The sequence below is a fragment of the Phaseolus vulgaris genome, chromosome 5 (assembly GCF_000499845.2).
Source record: "Phaseolus vulgaris cultivar G19833 chromosome 5, P. vulgaris v2.0, whole genome shotgun sequence".
Classification (NCBI taxonomy): Eukaryota; Viridiplantae; Streptophyta; class Magnoliopsida; order Fabales; family Fabaceae; genus Phaseolus; species Phaseolus vulgaris.
This window is the reverse complement of record NC_023755.2, coordinates 18,868,026-18,890,946: the sequence shown is the minus strand read 5'-3', so window position 1 is coordinate 18,890,946 and position 22,921 is coordinate 18,868,026. Positions and strand designations below refer to the sequence as shown.

The following is a 22,921-nucleotide window of genomic DNA, read 5'->3' as shown; positions in this document are numbered from 1 at the left end:
GCGAGATAGGGCTGCCATCCGACCTGTTAGCTGCTGGACTTCTTTCACCGTAGCTGGGCTCCTCATCGCCAAGATGGCGGCACACTTGTCTGGGTTGGCTTCTATTCCTCTTTCAGTCAAGAGGAAACCCAAAAACTTTCCAGCCTCCACGCCGAAAATGCATTTCTCCGGATTGAGCTTTAACTTGAACTTGGCGATCGTCGTGAACAATTCTTCCAAGTCTGCAACGTGCTTGCTTTTTTCCGGCGAGGTCACGACCATGTCATCGACGTAAGCTTGCACGTTCCTTCCCAGCATTGGTGCAAGTACTCGATCCATCAGCCTCTGGTACGTGGCCCCCGCGTTCTTCAGCCCAAACGGCATCACCTTATAGCAGTAGCACGATCGTTCCGTCATGAAGGTTGTCTTCTCTTCATCCATGGGATGCATCTTGATCTAATTGTATCCCGAGAAGGCATCCAGGAAACTCAGCAACTTGCACTCTGCAGCACTATCGACCAGGGCATCAATACTTGGTAAAGGATACGAATCCTTTGGGCAAGCTTTGTTCAGGTCGGTGAAATCGACGCACATGCGCCATTTCCGGTTACTCTTCTTTACCAGCACGACATTTGCCAGCCACTCAGGGTACTGGACTTCCCTGATGTGGCCTGCAGCGAGGAGTTTCTGTGTTTCGTCCCTGATCGCCTGCCTCCTCTCCTCGTTGGATTTTCTTCTCCTTTGTCGCACTGGTTTCACCAAGTTGTCCATCGCCAGATGATGGCACAAGAAGTCGGGATCAATCCCGGGCATGTCCGAAGCGGACCATGCAAACGCGTCCAGATGCCGCTCAATCACCTTGGCGATCTGGTCCTGGAGCTCGACCTCCAGAGATCTTCCCAGCTTGAAGATCTTTCCTCCGATCTCCTTTTCGAGCCACTGCTCGACAGGTTTTGGCCTGGATTCTCTGGCGATCACCGCCCTGGCGATTCCCTGCTCCCTCGCTTCCTCAGGGCGATTTCGCTCCTCTTCCTCCTCCAGACCAGCATTCTTCTCCCCCAGCTCAGCGTCCACCATCTCCACATCTCTTCCGGCGGCCTCCTCTGTTACCGTCGATCTGGGCTTCCCACCGGGAGGTGGGGTGGTTGTTACATAACTCACCGACTTCTTGTTTTTCAGGCTATTCTCATAGCACTTTTTCGCTTCTTTCTGATCAGACTTGATCGTGATCACCACCCCCTCCATAGACGGCAACTTTACCTTCATGTGCCGGGTCGACGGGATTGCGCCTATCCTGTTAAGCGTGGGCCTTCCCAACAGGATGTTGTAGGCTGAAGGAGCGTTCACAATGAGGTACTTGATTTTCTCCGTCCTCGACCCAGCCTCATCTGTAAACGTGGTTCTCAGCTCAATGTACCCCCTGACCTCCACCTGGTCACCAGCGAACCCATATAGGCACCCTCTATAGGGCCTTAGTTGGTCAAGGGGCAACTCCAGCTGCGTGAAAGTCGGCCAGAACATCACGTCTGCCGAGCTCCCTTGGTCCACCAGAACTCTGTGGACCTTCCTTCCCGCCGTAACCAACGAAATGACTATGGGATCGTTGTCATGAGGCACAACGTCCCGAAGATCCTGCTTGGTGAACGTAATGTCCACTTCCGGCGAGTGATCTTCAAACATATCCACTGCCATCACCGATCGCGCGTACTTCTTCCTCTGCGATGCGGTGCATCCACCACCTGAGAAGCCCCCTGCAATGGTGTGGATCTCCCCGTGGATAGGCATCTCGTGTTGCTGGGCTTCTCCACCTGCTGGCTGGGAACTCGACGCTCCCCCCGTCCTCCTGTCCAGCAGATAGTCATTTAGGAACCCGCTCTTAACCAGATCGTCGAGCTGATATCCCAAAGACAAACACGAGTCCAAAGTGTGGCCAAAGCCCTGGTGAAACTCACACCAGGCATCTGGCTTTGACCCCAGCACCTTGTCGCCCACCTTCTCAGGCGCTTTCAGCCTAGCAGATATGTTAGGAATGGCGATCAGATCCGCCAGTCCCATGACAAACTTGTGCTTAGGCGGGCGATTGTATTCCCGGCGTGCTGGTTGCTGGCGTGCTTGGCTCCTTCCCTTGTTCCTCCTATCGTAAGGATGGCGAGTCCTCTGGTCCTTCCTGGCCGTCGCCGCTGTTTCCAGCACCCTTTGCGGCTGGATTCTGGTCTGGGCGCGTGGCCTAGCGGGAGCCATGCTCCCTCTCTTCTCAGCGACCTCACTTTCATCGGCGATGTGAGCCACCGCAAGTCGCCTGACTTCAGCAAACGTCGCGGGGTGAGCCCTGATCAAGGCCTCGCAGAATGGTCCTGGCAGCATGCCCTTCTTGAAGGCATAGACCAGCATTTCTTCATCCTTGGCCGGCGATCTGACCATCTGCGCCCCAAAGCGATTCAGGTAATCTCTGAGGGACTCTCCCTGGTACTGCCTTATATCGAACAGATCATAAGACACCCAGGCGGTGCCTTATTCACGATGTACTGCTCGACAAAAATCTTCGAGAACTGTTGAAAATTGGTTATGTGGCCGTTAGGCAGGCTCACAAACCACTCCATCGCCGTTCCCTGGAGCGTACTCACGAACATCTTGCAGTAGACGGCGTCTGACCCTCCCGATAGCATCATCTGCGTATGGAACGTGGTTAGATGAGCCTCTGGATCCTCCACGCCGGTAAAGACAGCCTTAACCGGAACCACGCTCGTGGGAATAGGCGTGTCAGTAATCGCCTGAACAAAAGGCATAGGGAAAACACGAGGTGGCGATGACGGCGCCACCTCTTCAGCAGAAGAACGCCCTTGCTGCTCCTGAAGAGCTTGACGCAGCTCCTCAGTCACCTTGCTGAGCTCCTCGTTCCTGGCGCGAGAGGCGACCAGGTCCTCATGCATTCTCGCCTGCTCTACGCGTGAGGCTTCCACAGTTGCCTACAACGAACGCATCATCTCTGCCATCTGCGCCATGGTCATGGCAGCGGCGCCTTCTGCAGCGACGGGCGCAACTGGACTTGAGCGATTGCTTCTCATTTTTCTCATGAAACTCAGCGAATCACAGAATGCAGCGAACGACACCTCAACCACGATCGATTCAGCGATCAGTCGGAGGAAACTGTGCGAAACTGCGCAAGAGAACTCAAGAACACCGTAAACCTTCAAAGAAAACCACAACTTCACCAGAAACCAGCGCTTCCCCACGGACAACCAACGAGCGAAAGAACTTCGAACTCCACCAAACAAATTACGCGCAAACAGCAGTAAAACCTCACCTCACCGATCGAAAACCCAAACGAACGGTATAAAACGCGAACTCACCGAACGAAACTCAAGCAAACAGCGAGCGATGGTTGCACCAGCACACAACCACGCAGAAAACTTCGAAAACCTCCAAGAACTCACGTTGTGGATGGGAGCAAGTTTTACACGGCCCCACGGTGGGCGCCTGATGATCCTGCCTATTGACCAGAACGCTGGAAACTGCCTCGTCAAAGGATCGACGTGTGCACCGCTTCGAACCTCCGTTCCTCTTCGAGATCCACCTCAAGAACCTGCAAAGAAACAGAGCGGCGCCGCTGCGGCCGATCGCACTCCAACGCCCAAGTCAGTGACGGTATCACCAAATACTAAGAGAACAAGAACCGTGCAAATCCTCTCTCACAGTAAGCTCTATAACTCGCAAGCGTAAAGAGTATAATCTGAACGTGCATACCTTAGAAAGTTCGTTGAGAACTCTTATATACCTGGTTGTTTTCTCTCTCCTGGCAGTTACAGACCTGGACACGTGGCTCGCATCCAGTCGTACACGTGCCATCATCTGGAGCCTCCTTGACTTGGCGCTGCTTCTACTCTCATTTTGGCTAAGTTATTTATGCATGGTACTGCCTAGTGCATAGCTAACTTGGGAGTGCGATCTCTACTGGAACTGGCGAGTTAGGGGCCTTCATACACCTTCCCTGTGGTCTCGCCGGCCGCCTTCATAATCTGCTTCTCCTTCATCTTTGGCGATGTGCTTGCTCTGGCGATCTCCGATGACTAGGTCGCCTGAATCTACATCTGGCGACTTCATCTTTAACCTGGTGATCGCCGATTCTGGTAAGCTGGAAATCGGAACACGCCAATATAACAACTGGCGACTACACGAGCCCCCCGACTTCCTTCCCTTTTGCCAACCTGGCGCCTTGCCAACACGCCTATACTGTAGCAGGATGCCACGTCATCACTCCCGACCACCAGGGCGGTACAAGAGTGTATGATGTAAAAAAGATAAAAGCATACCTTACTCATTTGTAGAAGGCTTATTTATAGTTTTTTGTAATGGACTATTTGATTCATGGATTATATCTAGCGCATATCTTCAATAAATCAGTATTAGCTAATTTTTCGGTGTGTCACCTAAATTTAGTGGGGTGTGGCCGGATTATAGAAAAATTATCCTAATTTATAGGATATTTTCTTACTTATAGTCAATTTATTCTTTAATGTAGTTGATCACCTAATTACTTGTTCAATAATACCGAGTAACGTAACTTATTCAAATTACATTCTTATTTCTAAATACAAATATATATGATATGAAGTAGATAACGATTAGATAAATGAGATTTCACTCAAATAGTATACACCGTAATAATTTATTCTTAACATAAAAAAATAATCCAAATATTCATACATAAAACATCATCTTTTACTCTTTCACTTTTTCTTATTTATCCTTTTTCGTGCAAAATCTCGGGCATAAAAGACTAAGTGTAGAACGAAATAAAATAAAAAATTCTTATTTATACATTTATAAATAACTTAAAGTTAAACTTTTAAAAAGTAAGTTAAACTCACTATTAATTTTTGTTCTCTTTCTGTATATCAACTTATTTTGTTTTTATAAAATAATTATATTTTATTCTCTAAATCCGACCACAAGATTTAATTAAGTTAAATAAACAACATAGTTTGTTAGTTTTTGTTTAAAAAATAGGAAGTTAGATACTCTCTCACGACATCCAACGAACCACTCAAGAAACCACCAACCTCTCTCTCTCCTCTCACTTTCTCAATATGCCTATGTTTTTCTCTGATTCTTGTTTTTTGAGTTTACATAAGAAGGTGTGTGACAGTGATTGATGAAAAAGGTAATTAATTGCTTGTGGAAGAGTTTTGTGAGCTTCTTTTTAACTTTCTCCATCGCTACTACATCAAATAAATGCACTTCAATAATTGAATGAAAAACATTAGCCGGACAAGGGAGACTTTGACATTTTATAAATCAGTTTTCATATTTTTCTTAACAAACACTTCAAAAATAAATATGTATATTTTCTTAAAATTTAATTTATGTAAAAATATTTTTAATTTATAATTGTTTTTATTTTTATAATTGTCTATAAAGAAGTTTATTTAAAATTATATTTAAATCCTTTTCCCTTTTATATTTTTTTTTCTGGACCTTTTTCAAAGTTCTCCTTCTTTACACTATCTAAAACCGCAGCTTGATCTCTCATGGTCTACTATTATAAAATTATGTACTCTAATTTTATCCATTTTTCTTCGACTAAAAATTCAATTTTATTTTTTGTCACTTTCCTTTTTTTAATTTTCACTCTTTTTTTTTTCACAACACCAATATAAATGACTGCAAGAGTAGTTTGATCTTACGTGGTCTTCTTTAATTATTCCTACTATTAATCCAACGCCATTTCCTTCCTTTCCCTTTCATTGCTGAAATTACAATGAAACTACGTTCTCTCTCAAATTGCAAACACAAATACCTTAAAAAATTTCATTTGCAACCCATCTGAGCTTTCTTTTTCACTCTTCCTAATTCAATTCTCAGTCAGCATGAAGAACATCACTCCCTTTCAATTTCTCTTCCTTTCACTCCTTCTGCTATGCTTCACATCCCTTGCCTTTGGACAAAATACCACTCACCCAGAAGAAGGTACTGTGTATATATATATATATATATATATATATAAATATTAAGATGTGCGTAAGTTTGGAAGATAACTAAGAGGTCCTTTGAAAATTGCCTATGTACAGTGAAAGCTCTGAAAGATATAGGCAAGACCCTTGGTAATAAGAATTGGGACACAGATATAGATCCATGCAGTAATCAACCTCCCTGGAGTGTGACTCCGGAGATAAATGTCAGCTGCAATTGTTCTATCCCCACTGACACCTTCTGCCATGTCGTTTCAATGTAAGTTTCTTTATTTAATGCATTCCCTTTCCTGTGAAATTTGGAGATATTTTCCCCAATTTTGATCTTTTAGACCAACAATGAAACTAGATCTATGGTTTATGTGATTAGTAATATTGAAAATTTCTTGTTTTTTATTTAAAAAACTATAAATAGTTCTGGAGCATCTCATGTTAGTTTGGATAACAACTTTTCCTTTAAAAAGTTGAATCCAGTCCTTCTTTAGAAGCTTATCTTCTAAACTGAGTGAGACTCATAAGGTGAATGATTTTTGTTTACACTCATTACGAAGGAGAAGTTTCTCCTCAATAGATAATAGGAATAGATGGAGACCCATTAACTGAAGTTACAATATTCTCTGTTAAATAAGTGATGATAAATTGATATCCCATAGTAGTTCCAAGAGTATTCTTAACAATAATTATTGGTAGATTACAGAGGATACAGAGGAGACTGATGTCAAATCAGTCCCAAAAGTCTTCTAAGATAATGATGGGTGGTTTAGCTTTATCTTTTCAAGTATACTAGAATAAATGTTGTGAAAAGTTCAGAAGACTGTGATATGTGTAGATGATTTTTTGTAAAAGTATTTTTAAGACAAAAAAAGTGAAATTATAATTTTTATGAATTAAAATTGGTTTCTACAGTTTTTAAACTAACTTTGAATGTAAAATGTAATTTTTGTTTTTTGTTATAAATATTTATGCAAAACTTACTTTAGTAAGAGCATGTTTACTTCACTCATTTTTTGGATTTCTTTCTATTTTAATTTTATAAATATTTAAATTCACTATAAAAAGAATAATTTAATACTTTCTCCTCTCATTTTAAATTTATTCTCTGAAATTTTAATTAATATTTTCAACATTTCTGACTTTACATATAAGTTTTTAAAAATTATTTTATTCTATTTTATTTTGTCTTAAATTTATTTTATTTTATTTTATATTTCCTTCCTTTTTTTTCATATTATTTTTTATAAAGAAAAAAAAAACAAAACACCATCCCAAAATTTGGTTAATGTATAACTAATTCTGGATGAACATTTTTCAAAATTATATTTTTCAGAAATCGAATTTCGATGATCCCCGAAGCATCTTTCTCCACTTCTATTTATTATCAAGGAAAAAAATACTCTTAGAATTCGACTCAAAAAACCAAATTCTCATAACTTTTTTTTAAAATAAGAACAAAGCTAAGAATTCAGTTTCTCCGTCAATAAAAAATGTGCTATTTAGGGAATTAAAAAGAAAATGGTGTTATAATTAATTCCCAAAACATGCCATTTCAGAAAAAAATAATTCAAAAATTTGGTTCCCAAAAAATTGAATTCTCACCTTTGTTTCTTATTTTCACAAAGAAAAGGTTCTTAAATTTATTGGATAGGATACCGAATTCTGGACTAACTTTTCATTCCAAAATATTATTTGTGTGTTTATTATTAATTAATATTAATTAACTTTACCTTTTTACAATTATATATTATATTTTTTATTTCAAATTATAAATGATAAAAAAATATTATTAACACTTATTTACATTAATTTTACATTTTAAACACTTAATTTTTTTATATATATATATATAATTTTTTTAATTTCATTTTCATATAACAAATTAATTTTAAACTAAACATTTTCAATTTATTATTTTATATTTATTTTTTAAAAACTCATTTCTTATATATACCTCTAACCTTTTTAACCATTACAAATATTTCAATTTTTTTACAACCAATACATTTATTTTTTATTGCATCAAAATTAAAATTATCAATTCTTTATAATTATTTAATATCTCCAATTGCATTTTTTAAAATTATTTCAAATTTTAATTATTTTTAATTTTTTAACTTTCAAGGTTTATAGTATATACTTCTATTTTTGAATTTTAAAATATTTTAATACTCTATCAAAAAAAATTATATCCAACCTTATACAATTAAATAATTTTTTCTCTCATTTAAAATTTACTTTTCCTATTTTTAATTAAATTTTTGAAAACATTTTGTTACGTACATGTTTTTTTAATTCCAGATAATTCTTCTACCACAAAGTTCATTTTAGATAAAGTTTTAAACACCAAAATAAATAAATAAAATAGATATTCAATTATGATTACTTCCACTCATACTACTCTACTATCTAATGTTTGAAATAAAACAAATTAAGTTACACACCACTAAAATCTCACATCTTTTTCACTCCAACACCAAAAATAAAAAATAAAAATTGAAAATCGCAACAGAATCTAGCCCATAAAAACCCAATTTCTAGAGTCATTTTCATGTTCCAGAATTTATAAGCTAAAATAAAATACTAGAAGTCATAATTATATTTTTAAGAAATCAGATTTCAATTACCAACGATCTTTTCTCTTCTGTTCATTATAAAAAAAAATACCTCCAAAATTTAACTCCCTGCAAATCAAATTCTGAAAAGCTTTTTTTTGCGTAAATAAGAAACAAATTTGAGAATTTAGTTTCTGATAACAAAATTCTCATCGTGAACAAAAAATGACGCTACCCAGAAAATTAATTCCCAAAAACGTGTTATTTAGAGGAAAAAATATTTATATTTGATATAAAATCCCATGAAAAAACAATATAAAGATTAATATCGACTAATTAAAATAGAAGATTAAATTTCATTTTTACAGTGATCTCACACAAACTTTAAGTTTATAGTTTCGTTTTAGACAAGAAAAAACAAACACGGAGAAGAAAGCTTTTTCCTTTTATTAGGGAAAACACATGGGAAGAAAGGTAACATTTCTATTATATTAAAATAATATAATTTTAAATTTAATAAAAGGATAAGCTTAAAACACTGTTTTGGAAAAATAAAAATATTTGATAACTTGAAAGAAACCTGTCTACTCCTAAATAAAAAAATTCTGGAGTTATCCATTTGTATTTTTATCAAATTATAAAATTATTTTTATTTAGTATAAATAAATAAAAAAATTTGATAAGGTATTCTTTTATATAATTATATAAAAAAATAAAAAAAAATCTTTTTATTTATATTAAATTTCATTTTTTAATTAAAGTGTTTGGGTTATTTTACACATTTAAAAAAAATAGATAATCAAAGAAGAAAGAAATTTTTTTATTTATTTATCATACCAAACAATTAAAAAAAATCTCCTTTTATTTTTTAACACTTTCTTTATTTTTAAATATATTTTTACTTTGCATTTAAATTTGGAATTTTCAGAGAATAATACATTGTGTACAATTAAAAATAATTTATAATAAATATGTTGTTTGTATAGATAATTTTAAAATTTTATAAGAATAATTTGATTATTTGAAATTAGATAATTTAAATTTCATTTAAAAAGTAAAAACTTAAAATTGTTTGTACTCTTTCCTATCTCAAATTCATGAGTCTTTTATTCAAATTAAACTTGGTTAAGATATGGTTGAGACAACTTTAATCAAAACAATAGTAGCTCCATGTATCTTTTATTCAAATTAAACTTGATTAAGATATGGTTGAGATGACTTCAATCAAAATAGTAATAGCTAGGTTGAAGTCGAGACATTATCAACTTAATATTGTTTTTAAGACAAATATTAATGGAAATATTTTTAAAGTTAAAGTTGATCTTGATTATTTTTTTGTTATTATTGACACGCTTATATATTTTTTTTAAATAGGTCAATGTCATTTTTTAGCTAAGGTTAATTAGGTTTTTTCTCTAACATTATCTTTTTAATTGATGTCAAATATGTTTTTTTTTGGCTAATATAAACAAATATTATTTTCAGTTAATATTATATGAGATTGTTTTTAACTAATGTCGATTACTAGAGATATTTCTGAACAAACATTATTTATAGTTTTTTCAATAATATTGACAGGATTATTTTACAAAAAGTATGAACTTTTTTTTTTATCAATTTATGTGAGTTAGAAGCTTTTAGTCGCATTGATATAAAGAAATTATTTTCTAATTCATAGTGTCAAGATTACTTATTCACCGTATACGTAGTTATTTTTAGATTGATGTTTGTTAAGATTTTCTCAATCAATATTAATAAAATTATTATTTAATAAATATTAACTGATTTTTCTTGATTAAAGTTTAGAATGATTACTTTTTGTCTAGTGTGAAATAATAATTTTGTATTTAATCGATAATTGAAATATTAAACAAAATTAGAATTTAATAAATTTGAACTGTCTTATTAATAAAAAAAATCAAATTCAACATATTAATATTTTTTTGAAGATCGTAAAATTTCAAATTTAAATACAATAAAAAAAGAAAGAGGAACTTTGTTTTTTTGTTGTTGTTGGTATTCTGTTGAAAACTAGTGTTTCTTCTCCTTTAGTTTTCTTATATTTTTGGTTTTGATGTAATTGTGAATGGAAACTACATTATCGATGAGTTAGGTTAGTTTAGTACATTGTCTTCTTTTGATAGGTGAATTTAATGAGTAAATAAGATAAGGGTGTTGCATGTGAAGATTTTGGATATATATTTTTAAGAGTTAAAATCTTGTTAAAAAATTAGCATGGAATAATAAAAAAATGAAGGATGGAATTAAATAATAAAAAAAATCAAATTAAAAATACTTAAAACAGTACAAATTATTAAAGTCAAACAAACTTTGTCTCTCTCGTAACGTTGTTTGTTTTTATTAAGGCCCGTTAAGTGCCGAGACTTTGTGCCTTAAGCGCAATGCAGAATAGTGCATAAAATTTTGAGGAGAAATTCACATAAATGAAGCAAATTCCTGGAAATAATAGGCTTAAATTTTTTTAATTTTTTCAATTTTTATTCTTAATTTTTAATTCTATATATCAAATTATATTTGATAGTAACATTTATAATCTCACATTTCACGTCCAAAGAAAATAATAATGAATAATTAAAAATAAAATAAAATTATAAATAATTAAAAATTAAAGTGTTTAATTTATATGAAAAAAAACAAGTTCTATTATGTAGCTCTTGTGCTATTTTTCTCTCGTTATATATATATATATGATTAAAATACTCCAATTATTTATTTATTAAATCAATTCTTTTTTTGATAAAAAAAAATTAAACCATACATTTATAATATTTCTGATATTTAGTTGACATAATTAACTATAAAACAAACTAAAAACCATATATAATTAAAGAATCAAAATTGTAATTAAGCCAAATTATTATTATTATTTTTATATTATTTTACTTATGGTTTCATTTTTTATCAATATATATAATGATTATCTTGCAGTGTTCTGAAGTCACAAAATCTTTCGGGTACACTTCCAAGTGAATTAGTGAGATTGCCATACCTCCAAGAAATGTATGTAATTCTAAACCTAAATTCTAAAGATGCATCTCTTTGCCATAATAATACTTTACTTTGCCACAATACTTTCATTCTTTCACTTCAAATGTGGCAGTGATCTCTCCCTAAACTACCTTAATGGTACAATTCCTCCACAATGGGGCTCCATGAAACTTGTCAACATGTACTCTCCCTCTCTTGTCCTTTCCTTCATTTCCTTTGATTTTTTCCTGTTAGTTGTTTCTATTAGTGTTATTATGAAAAATAGTCAAATATTTTCTTTTATGTTTTCTTTCAAGTAGGGATGATAAAGGGATCGGATTTGGTAGATCATCCGTCAATCCATTTTTATTTTTTTACAATTTTTAAGAGTAATCTCATGCTTTTAGAACTAAAATTGGTAGTCGTTATTGTTGTATATAAAATTTTATTTACATGATTTCTTTATACCTCATTTCATTAATTGAATTATCGTTGACATTTACTTTATTTTGTTAGATTTTAAACATTTTTTGATTAAAATATTAAATTTTGATTCAATTTTATTATCATTCCTTGTATTTTTTTTGACCCAAAAAGTGATATCAACAACTACAATCAATAAATATATCCAAAAAAAGAATTAAAAAATAAAAAAAGGGTTTTTTTTTTAAAAAGTGACGGACAAGCATGTCAACCCATCATATAACAAAACGGGTTATCAATTTGATTCCGTATAACCTTGACAAACCCATCCCGTCCCGTCCCGTCTCTATTTTGACGAGCTAGTGATGGATCAGACCAAAATGAAACAGACTAACCCGTTTTGCCACCCATACTCCCAAGATAGTTTTGTGAAAAATGAATTTCTTTTATGCTTATTTTTTAGTGTGAGAGGAAAATGATTTTATGAGTTAGATATCCTGAAAAGAAGTGCAACGATTTTTTTTTATTAAAGTATATTTTTTAAGATAACGTATTAAAACTTTGAATTTATTTATTTTATAAAATATTAAACATGTGCCTAAATAGAAAAGTTAAACTTAAACTTATAATTAAGTTTAAACATAAACTTATATGTGTAGTTTAAAGGTCTAACTACAAAATGTATTTTTAAATAGGTTGTCATAAATGTCAAATTAGACTTTAAAATGTGTCTATATCATATAACTAGATAACTAGATTGTATTTGATTTTTTTTTTATAAATTCTATATGTATATTTTTAAAATTTTCACATTTATCTTGATATTAAATTACAAAGTAAATCCTTAAACAGTTTTATACGTCATGCAAAGCCTAGTAAAACCTAATTTAACATAACATAATTTTACTCAAATCTACAAAATCACATTTGTAAAAATGGAGAGGATTTTTTTTTGGCTGAAAAATATATTTATTCATAACAAGAATTAAAAAAATTGATTTTTTATATTCTCTTAAAAATTTAACTTGTTATGCATGATAGATCCATTCTTGGAAATCGGGTAACAGGTCCAATACCAAAAGAATTAGGAAACATCACCACATTGAAAAGTTTGTAAGTTTGTGGTCATTCACATACATTAGTTTTTCCTTTAAGTTTTATGAAAGTATCTGGCAACTCGTTTTATCTTAAACTTGAAATGCATAGAGTCTTGGAGTTCAATCAATTATCTGGAGAGCTTCCTCTAGAGCTTGGAAATCTCCCTCGACTTGAAAGATTGTAAGCCATTTGTTGAATTTACTATGCTTCATTAATTTTTACCACTGAAAAATTAAATAGTACTTGTGTTCATTGATAAAATTTTGTTCACATGTCTTCGATTTGTCTTCTTCAATGTGCTTAAATAATAATTATGAGGAAATTATTTCCAAATTCACTAAGTTCCATTGTACTCTTTATGTCTTATGTTCTAAAGTTCAATGACTCATATAGGCTTCTTACATCAAACTATTTTACTGGAAATTTACCTGCAACATTTGCTAGACTCACTACACTAAAGTACATGTAAGTGTCATTCTTTTATTATATTTTTATCATTCTCAATTGCATTAATTGTATTTTGTTTCACTGCAAAATGAACATTTTTTTCATGCATACACTATTATTATGCAGTCGACTTGGTGACAATCAATTCTCTGGAACTTTACCTGATTTCATTCAGAGATGGACAAGTCTAGATAGGCTGTATGAACCTTTCTTCTTGTGGAATTTAAATGTATTTATTTATTGATGTATTAGATCAATTTCTTTTAACTGTAATAGGGTGATTCATGGGAGTGGTTTTAGTGGGCCAATTCCTTCTGGAATTTCTTTTTTGAACAAGCTCACTAATTTGTAAGTATGTTGCAATCAAGGTTTCAAAATTTATTTTATTCTTCTTTATCCTCACCATGTTTAAGATGTGATGCAGGAGAATTAGTGACTTGAAAGGACCAGATTCTCAATTTCCCCAACTTAAAAACTTAACAATTTTGCAAACACTGTCAGTATACTTGGATTACTATTATAATTTTTCATTTCTTTTGTGTTATGATGTCTCGAAATGAAATGCTCTGAGAATAAAAAATATGAATAAACAATTTTATTTTCTTTCTCCTGCTACATATATTTACATATTGTTAGATTGTTTCCCAGAGTACTGAGGAGTTGCAATCTTAAAGGAATGGTTCCTGAATACCTTGGAAATGTGACTAGCTTACGATCATTGTAAGTGATGTTTGATTTTTTTTCTATATTCATTTGTTAATGTTCAAACATTTTTAGGATTATTTATGAATTTCAAACTCTTTACATATAATTGTTGCATTTCATACTTGTTCATTATGTTGTTTTATTGCATTGTAGGCATTAAACATTTTTGTGATTCTTTTTTTGACACCATTATTATCCTTTTCTAGAGATCTTAGCTTTAACAAATTAACTGGGCCGATTCCAGGAACCTTGGGTGGCCTAAAGGATATAAATTTATTGTAAGTAACATTTTATATTTCATGTTGATTTATTATTTCACCATATTTTCATTTATTTTGCATGTAGTTGGGTGGTCTCACTAAAAATGATTCATTCCTTTAGTTTAGTGGGAATTTATAGCCTAACTGGTTCTCTAAGATACTACATATAGAAGTCGTCAATAATTATCAATAATTATAACTAGAATAATGAATATAGGATTTTGACAATAAGAATGATAATTCAGAGTTTGAATCAATAAACTAAATCTTTATAGTTTTGTTACTTGGATAAACCATTTTAGGTTAGAATTACCAATACACTTTTAAAATAAATAAAAAATAGTTTGATTTAAGTTGACCAAGATAAGATTGTTGGTAAGAACTTTGTAAATTTATAATGCATTGTTTTTAAGATATATATGCTTACAAAAACTAAGACACAATAATGGTGATTAAGTGTACCAACCAGTTAACAAAAAGATAAATACAATTATTGTGGATGTAGAGCATTTTTTTTATTAGCAAAGAATAAATAAATTAAAGTAAGACACTTCAAGGGTGTCCCAACCCTTATACAAATATTTTAGGGGTGTCCAAACCCTTATACAGAAAGTGACCAAGGCCAACCTGCCCAACACCTGAGCTACAAACATACTTCAGACTCTACAAACCATCAAAGCAATCATCAAATGAAAGGCATGGTAAGCCACATCAACATAAATAATCATCTACAAACATATTTCAGACTCTACAAACCACCAAACCAATCATCAAATGAAAGGCATGGTAAGCCACATCAACATAAATAATCATCTACAAACATATTTCAGACTCTACAAACCACCAAACCAATCATCAAATGAAAGGCATGGTAAGCCACATCAACAAAAATCATCATCTACCCTATAAAGATCCTTATAACCAGTCTTTAGTCAAAACAATACACACAAAACATCCCATAATACAACTAAAAGCCCACAAACACATTTACAAAACAAAATCCCACTCCCATAAACAAATACCACAAAAACCACTCCAAATTGAACCCGTTTTCTTCAAAACCTAAAGAAACTTTACCATCTTACTAACCTGTCCGAGAGTCGCAATACCTGTTTATAGCCTAAACAACTATATACAACAAGAACCTACACAAAAATCCAACAAACCTGATCGGGAGCCACATTCTTTTTTCATAACCACACCAACAGTAAAACAAGAGCCTGCACAAAAAAATCCAACTATCATGGGCAAATAGTTAGAATAATTTGCAAAACATCATTTTTTTCAAATACTTCATACAACACAAGGAATCCAAGCACCAATCCAAATAAAAGAAGTCTGCCAATCTTTCCTTGGTTGTAACCAAGACCAAGATTTCCTTTAAGCCATAGTAAAAACCTCCAAAGGATCTACTCTCCCATTCTTAAAAATACATTTATTCCTATGATTCCAAATTTCACATACAATTGCTACCCAAATCCCCCTAGCATCTATTGACAACTTCCTTCATATCTACAGGCTTAAACAACATGAAATTTATTTGTGCATCAAAATGAAACAAGTAAAGCCCAAGCCACTCAAAACAAAGACACTAAATTCTCCAAGAAACCTTACACTCAAAGAATAGATGATTTACCTTCTCCATTTCCTCACCACATAATGGACAAAGATTACTTACCAAAACTAAGACATGTCTCAAAAGGTTGTCCTTAGTAGAAATTGTATTAGTCAGCACCCTCTAAGTTGTAACTTGCATTGAAAGGGGAGTCTTTAACTTTCAAAACTCCGCAAGAAAATCCCCAACACCACCTTGCTCAACACCTTTACATGATTATAAGCTGCCTTCACCATGTAAATTGTCGACATTGTATCCCTCCAAATCCACTTATCAGCCATGCCTTCACCCTCTTCTACTAACCTCTTATTATCCTACAACTGTGAGAGTTGATCAACTTGACTAGATTCCCACACAAAGAGAGCCCTTCTCCATCCCAGCTTCCACCAACCTAGGAAACTTTTTCTTTGGGGATTCATTATCCACCCACTTATCCTCCCAGAACTTAATTTCTTTCCCATCTCCTACTACCCACCTTCCTTTGTCTTCGAAATCATTGCCCCATTCCACTAAGCTTCTGACTTTCCTAAAGTCCCTCCCCCATATTGATTCCTTATTGGTACAAGCCTGGGACCTTAAATTCCTCAAACTACCATACTTTGAATCTAAAATCTCCTTCCAAAAACCACTCTATTAAGACATAAGTCTCCAAATCCACTTACCCAAGAGAGCATAGTTAAACCTTCTTATGACCCCTAAACCTCCTTTTTCCTTCGGTTCACATACCTTATTTCACGTCACCCAAGCAATTTTCCTTCCCTCTGACCCCTAACCCTATAAAAAATTCTTTTGTATCCTTTCCACTTCCTTCACCACAGTAACCAGCATACAAAAGACATACATGTAGAATAGTAGTAAGGAGGTAAGGACAAATTTTATAAGACATAAGCTTCCAGCCAGAGATAGGAATTTACCTTTCCAAATGCCCAATATACTCCGTAACTTACCAAGCATCCCTTCCCAAAAAGGCACATCTCTTATGATCCCTCATACCATAATTCCCTAATAAGTAAAAGGTACCTTTATAATTCCACAATTAAAAATTGTTGTAAAACCCATAATCTGATTAACGCTCACACCCACTCCTCCAACCTTACTCTTAGAATGATTAACTTGAAGTCCAAAAGCAAGTTCAAAACACTTCAAAATCGTTTTAAAATTCATAACACTCTGAATATTAGCTTTATATAAAAGAGAGTGTCATCTGCATACTGCATCATATTCACATTTATCCGCCTTACACCAACCTTGACGCACTCCAAAAACTTCTTCTCTTCCACCTGTCTAACCACCCCTGCCAACCCCTCGACTACAATTAGAAAGAGGAATGATGCTAATGGATCCCCTTGCCTTAGGCCCTTTTTTGGATTGAATTCAACAATTGGACTACCATTTACCAACACCAATCAAAGATGATTAAAGGCAATTCTTTATCCATTCAATCCACTTTTCACAAAACCTCATTATTCCTAACATATAAAACAAGAACTCCCACCTAACCAAATCATAAGCCTTCTCGTAGTCCACCTTTAAAAGCACACTCTTTGATGAAGACCTAGGAGAGAGAGCGCCTATTGACCAGGCCCAACCTCTGAGGAGGAAGACTAGGAGCATGCCTCAAGACATAGGGCCCGGTCAAGATTCTCCAACCACTACCTCAACACCCAGTTTGCCCCAGAGGATCACGAGGAGCAGAGAAAATTTAACCACTACCCCAAACACATTATGTACCGTCCCGTATCCGGGCGTTGACTAAGTCAAGGTCAAAGTCAATGCAGGGCGTCGCCTAGGTGGAGAGACGCCAAGTGTCGGCATCGCCAAGAGGAAGCGTCGCCAAGGCAAGGCGTCGCCTAGGTGAAGGCGTTGCCCAACCAGGGCGTCGCCAAGATCAAACATCATTAAGTCAAGGCAATCACGGCGCGGCTCCCCGATACCCATGGGTAGGAAAGACCATGGAGGGGGCGACGCCGTGGGAAGGCCCCAAACCCTGTATAACCAGGGAACAGTAATAAAGGGGAGAGAAAGGTGGCTTCAAGGCCATAGTAACAGCACCAGTATAGGGCAGCCTGACTCGGAAAGTACCCCTGCCGCCCCAGAGACGCCTTTGGGACAGATACGACTCAAGAGGAAGGTCACGCCCAGGGTAGCCGGGTGCAGGGTACGAGAGGAAGGTAGATACGCTCTCAAAGTAAGTGACTAGATGACTGGGGGCATGAGTTGGCACCCAGAAAGTCACTCCTAGCGCAGTAGCACTCCCAAGCAGGAGGACTCACACGTAGAAACGTCCCCAGATGGGCAGAAACGCCCCCAGATGGGGTCACGGCGTCGTGAGGCCCTCCACGTGTACGACAGCCATGTCAGAATAGAAACACCCTTTAGTCAGGTGTCAGGTAATTAAAGTCATTCAATACAGTTTCCGTTTCGAGCATTCAGGTACTATAATGGCTCCCAAGCGTTTCAACGTCTTAAATGCGCTACGTTTTCTAATTAGATACGCTGATTGAGTGCGTTAAATTTGTAATTAAAGGCGCTTTAAGGCGCTTTTAATGCTTGGGTAGTTTAAATAGCGCTGAGAATGTTGGAAAGGGGGTTCGAACTTTTGGCAAATTTACCAGAATTCTCTAAGTTGCTTGCTCATGCTTCAAGGTTACGAACAAGGGACTTGGGAATATCTTTGCCTGAGAGAGAGAACACAGACACACAATACACAGTTATTTTTTACCACCTTCAGAGTGCCATACGCGGTGCTCAGAGACGGAGGTGAACAGTTTTGGTGTTTCTTGCTGGCTGACTTGAGCGTCGGAGTGCAAACGGCCGCTAGGGCGCCTCTTTGTCCTCTTTTTTGCAGGAATCCACAAGTAATCAGTGGGAAGGAGTCCCTAGCTGTCGGTTGAGGTCGCGCACGAAGACGTCCCGGTCAACCGGACGGAACATTTGGCGCCCACCGTGGGGCCGATATAAAACATCAATCCCATCACAAGTTCGAGGAAATCTACTAAGTCGCAGTAACGTTGGAGGAGGTTGGAGTGACAATGGCCCCCACCAGACGAAGTACAGCACGCGCAGCCCCAACAAAACTATCCATGCAACAGGTCCTGGAGATAATGAGGGGGCTGCAGCAGGACATGGCGGAGTCGAAAATGGAACAGGAACGCATGCAGGCGGATCTCGATGCCTCGCATGAGTGAAATGAAGAGCTCCACCATGTAAATGAGGAGTTGCGCTAGGGCCTGAGAAATGATCGGAGGCGGCCTAGACATGACGAGATGGAGAACCATTCCCCACCAAGGGAGTTTTCCACCCCTTTCTCGCAAGAGATCCTAGATGCAGTGATCCCGAACACGTTCGCGGGGCCCAAGGTGATCTTCACCGGGATGGAGGACCTAGAGACGCACCTTGCTGCATTTCACACACAGATGGTCCGGGTAGGCGGTTCTGACGCTGCCAAGTGCAAGCTCTTTATGAGCACCCTGACCGGGATGGCTATGGACTGGTTCATCAGCCTTCCAGATGGTCATATCACCTCTTTCCGCCAATTGTCACGATTGTTCAGGGAACAATACTTAGCAAACAAGGCCCCGCCGCCGGTCTCTTACGATCTGTTTGATGTGAAGCAGTATCAAGGGGAGACCCTGAAGGAGTATATCAATCGCTTCGGGGCCCAGGTCGTGAAGGTTGGTACGACCGAGGAGCCTATGATCGTGTACGCATTTGTGAAAGGCGTATGCCCCGGTCCTTTTGGAGAATCCATCATCCACAACCGCCCTAGGACTTTCGCTGAACTACGGCGTAGGGCGGTAGAACATATTGCTTCTGAAGGGGAGGTGTGTGTGAAGCGCACCAGCGTCGTGCCCCCACGCCCGAGGGGACCGGTGCGAGCTCAACCCGTCAGGGTCAATGAGACCACGACGGGAAGAAAGAAGGCAGAGGCGAGACGCCCCTACGAGGCTAGAAAGCCCCAGCCCCGGGGTCCAGCAGGAGGCGATCGCCCAGCCAGAGAAAGAGCGAGACCGACAAGGTACAACTTCGTGGTTGAGTTGAAGGATTTGATCGCCGTGCCTAACATAGCTGAGAGGCTGAGGCGACCGGCGAAGACCGACAAGGTGTTAGGGCCTCGTAAAGACTCCTGGTGCGAATTCCACGAGGCTTTCGGGCACCACATTGATAATTGCCTGTCGTTGGGCTACCAGCTAGATGAGCTGGTGAGGACTGGGTTTTTGAAGGACTATGTCGCAGAGCCCACAACGACCGCCACCTTGCCGCCGCCGGCAGAAGAACCAGCACACGAGATGCCTGTGCTTGGTGAGGTCCACACCATTGCTGGAGGTTTTTCCGGCGGAGGACCCACCACCTCCCAGCGGAAGAAATACGCGAGGGGGGTAAATTCAATCGAAGAGAGGCTCTCGAGGGAGCCATGGGAGTCGGATCTCGTGTTCACAAGAAGAGACCTTCGAGATGTGGTACCCCACGACAACGACCCCGTTGTCATCTCAGTCGTCACAGCCGGAAGGAAGGTGCACAGAGTGCTTGTCGACCAAGGAAGTTCGGCAGACGTCATGTTTCTGTCGACCTTTAATAAGTTACGGCTGTCCCCCGATCTGTTGAGTCCCTATACGAGGTGCCTGTATGGGTTCGGGGATAACCAGGTGGAAGTCCGGGGGTACCTGGAGTTGAGGACTACGTTCACAGACGGGGAGGCCTCCCGTACCGAAAGCATCTGGTACCTGGTCGTGAACGCCAACTCTGCCTACAATATCTTGCTGGGCAGACCGGCGTTAAACCGTCTGAACGCGGTGTCCTCCACACGCCACATGAAGATGAAGCTGCCGGACCTCAATGGCCAGGTGATAGTCATCAGGTCAGACCAGGAGGAGGCAAGGAAATGCTATGAGAACAGCCTGAAAACGAAGAGAGGCGTGTTCATGGTGTATGAACGTCCGCCGAGCGTGGACACGACGATGATTGAGGCGACGCCCGCTGGGTTGACGCCTAAAGAGGCCGTAGCAGAGAGGGTGATGCCCGAAGCAGATGCGCCTATGGAGGAAGGCCCTGACGACGCGGCGCCCGTGGAAGAGGCGGCGCCCGTCGAAGATGATAGCAGGGAACGGCCCGCGGCTAACGCCGTAGAAAGGGAGATTGGCGGCAAGACTTTCAAGTTAGGAAGTTCGCTGAGCCCAGAAGAACAGGAAGGGGTGGTAGAAGTGATTTCACGCCACCTGGATGCCTTCGCATGGTCCGCCTCGGATATGCCAGGCATCGATCCCGATTTCCTGTGTCACCACCTCAGCATGGACGCCACGGTCCGTCCCGTGCGTCAGAGAAGGAGAAAGTTCAATGAGGAACGACAACAGGTGGTGAAAGACGAAACGCAGAAGCTGTTGAGTGCTGGCCACATCAGGGAGATTCAATACCCTGAGTGGCTTGCCAACGTCGTCTTGGTGAAAAAGGCGAACGGAAAGTGGAGGATGTGTGTTGATTTCACGAACCTGAACAAAGCATGCCCAAAGGACTCGTATCCACTGCCCAGCATCGACGCCTTGGTAGACAGTGCGTCCGGCAGCAAGGTGCTGAGTTTCCTGGACGCCTTTTCAGGGTACAACCAAATCAAGATGCACCCAAGAGACGAGAGCAAGACTGCATTCATGACTGAGACCTGCAGTTACTGCTATAAGGTGATGCCTTTTGGGCTGAAAAATGCGGGCGCCACGTACCAAAGGTTAATGGACAAGGTCCTGGCGCCAATGCTCGGGAGGAATGTGTACGCCTATGTAGACGACATGGTGGTGGCGTCGCAGAATAGGGCGCAGCACATGGCAGACCTGGAGGAGTTGTTCGTCACAATATCCAAGTACCGCCTCAAGTTAAACCCTGAGAAGTGTGTTTTCGGGGTAGAGGCCGGTAAGTTCTTGGGTTATATGCTCACAGAGAGGGGGATAGAGGCGAACCCCGACAAATGCGCGGCGATTATCGCCATGCGGAGCCCGACGTCGGTAAAGGAGGTGCAACAGCTGACAGGGCGGATGGCGGCGCTCTCGAGGTTTGTTTCCGCCGGAGGGGAGAAGGGGCACCCATATTTCCAGTGCCTCAAGAGAAACAGTCGCTTTGCATGGACTGATGAATGTGAAGCGGCTTTCATTAAGTTGAAGGAGTACCTGGCGACGCCACCGGTCCTCTGCAAGCCGGTAGCGGGCGTGCCCCTCCGGTTATATTTTACTGTAACGGAGCGGGCCATCAGTTCTGTGTTAGTCCAGGAGCAGAACCAGAGTCAGAAGCCCATCTATTTTGTAAGCAAGGCATTACAGGGAGCTGAGACGAGGTACCAAGCGCTAGAGAAGGCGGCGCTAGCGGTAGTATTTTCTGCCAGGAGGCTCCGTCATTACTTCCACAGCTTCACGGTGGTGGTGATGACCAACCTCCCCATACAGAAAGTGCTGCAGAAGCCCGATGTGGCGGGAAGAATGGTGCGCTGGGCGGTAGAACTGTCAGAATTCGACATCCAGTATGAGCCTAGAGGATCCATCAAAGGGCAGGTGTACGCAGATTTTATAGCGGAACTTTTGCCCGGAGGTGAGCAAGAGGTGGAAGTGGGTTCGCAGTGGCTGCTCTCGCTTGATGGCTCTTCCAACCAACAAGGGAGCGGTGCGGGAATAGTCTTGGAGGGACCCGATGGCATACTGATCGAGCAGGCCCTGCGTTTCGCCTTCAAGGCAAGTAATAATCAGGCAGAATATGAAGCCCTGATAGCAGGAATGCTCCTGGCCAAGGAGATGGGTGCGTAGAACCTCCTGGTGAAAAGCGACTCCCAGCTAATTACGGGGCAGGTATCGGGTGAGTTCCAGGCGAAGGACCCACAGATGGCGGCGTATTTGAAATACGTCCAGTTGTTGA

At 38.6% G+C, this 22,921-nt stretch overlaps 1 protein-coding gene across 3 annotated transcripts in view; it reads left to right on the top strand.

Annotated features, from left to right (window-relative positions):
* Positions 1 to 5,661: 5,661 nt before the first annotated feature.
* The window catches only part of LOC137835243 (probable leucine-rich repeat receptor-like serine/threonine-protein kinase At3g14840), a 43,267-nt gene continuing 26,007 nt past the window's right edge, over positions 5,662 to 22,921 (top strand). Inside the window, exons 1-12 of one of the 3 annotated variants that reach the window (XM_068643649.1) lie at positions 5,709 to 5,946; positions 6,048 to 6,207; positions 11,447 to 11,518; positions 11,619 to 11,687; positions 12,950 to 13,021; positions 13,115 to 13,186; positions 13,400 to 13,471; positions 13,580 to 13,651; positions 13,730 to 13,801; positions 13,878 to 13,949; positions 14,102 to 14,173; positions 14,365 to 14,436. In XM_068643649.1, coding sequence (XP_068499750.1) covers positions 5,847 to 5,946; positions 6,048 to 6,207; positions 11,447 to 11,518; positions 11,619 to 11,687; positions 12,950 to 13,021; positions 13,115 to 13,186; positions 13,400 to 13,471; positions 13,580 to 13,651; positions 13,730 to 13,801; positions 13,878 to 13,949; positions 14,102 to 14,173; positions 14,365 to 14,436 — 977 coding nt within the window. In that variant the 5' untranslated portion in view covers positions 5,709 to 5,846. Of the gene's footprint in view, positions 5,947 to 6,047; positions 6,208 to 11,446; positions 11,519 to 11,618; positions 11,688 to 12,949; positions 13,022 to 13,114; positions 13,187 to 13,399; positions 13,472 to 13,579; positions 13,652 to 13,729; positions 13,802 to 13,877; positions 13,950 to 14,101; positions 14,174 to 14,364; positions 14,437 to 22,921 lie in introns of all 3 variants that reach the window. The other 2 variants (XM_068643650.1, XM_068643651.1) reach the window with 2 other exon arrangements.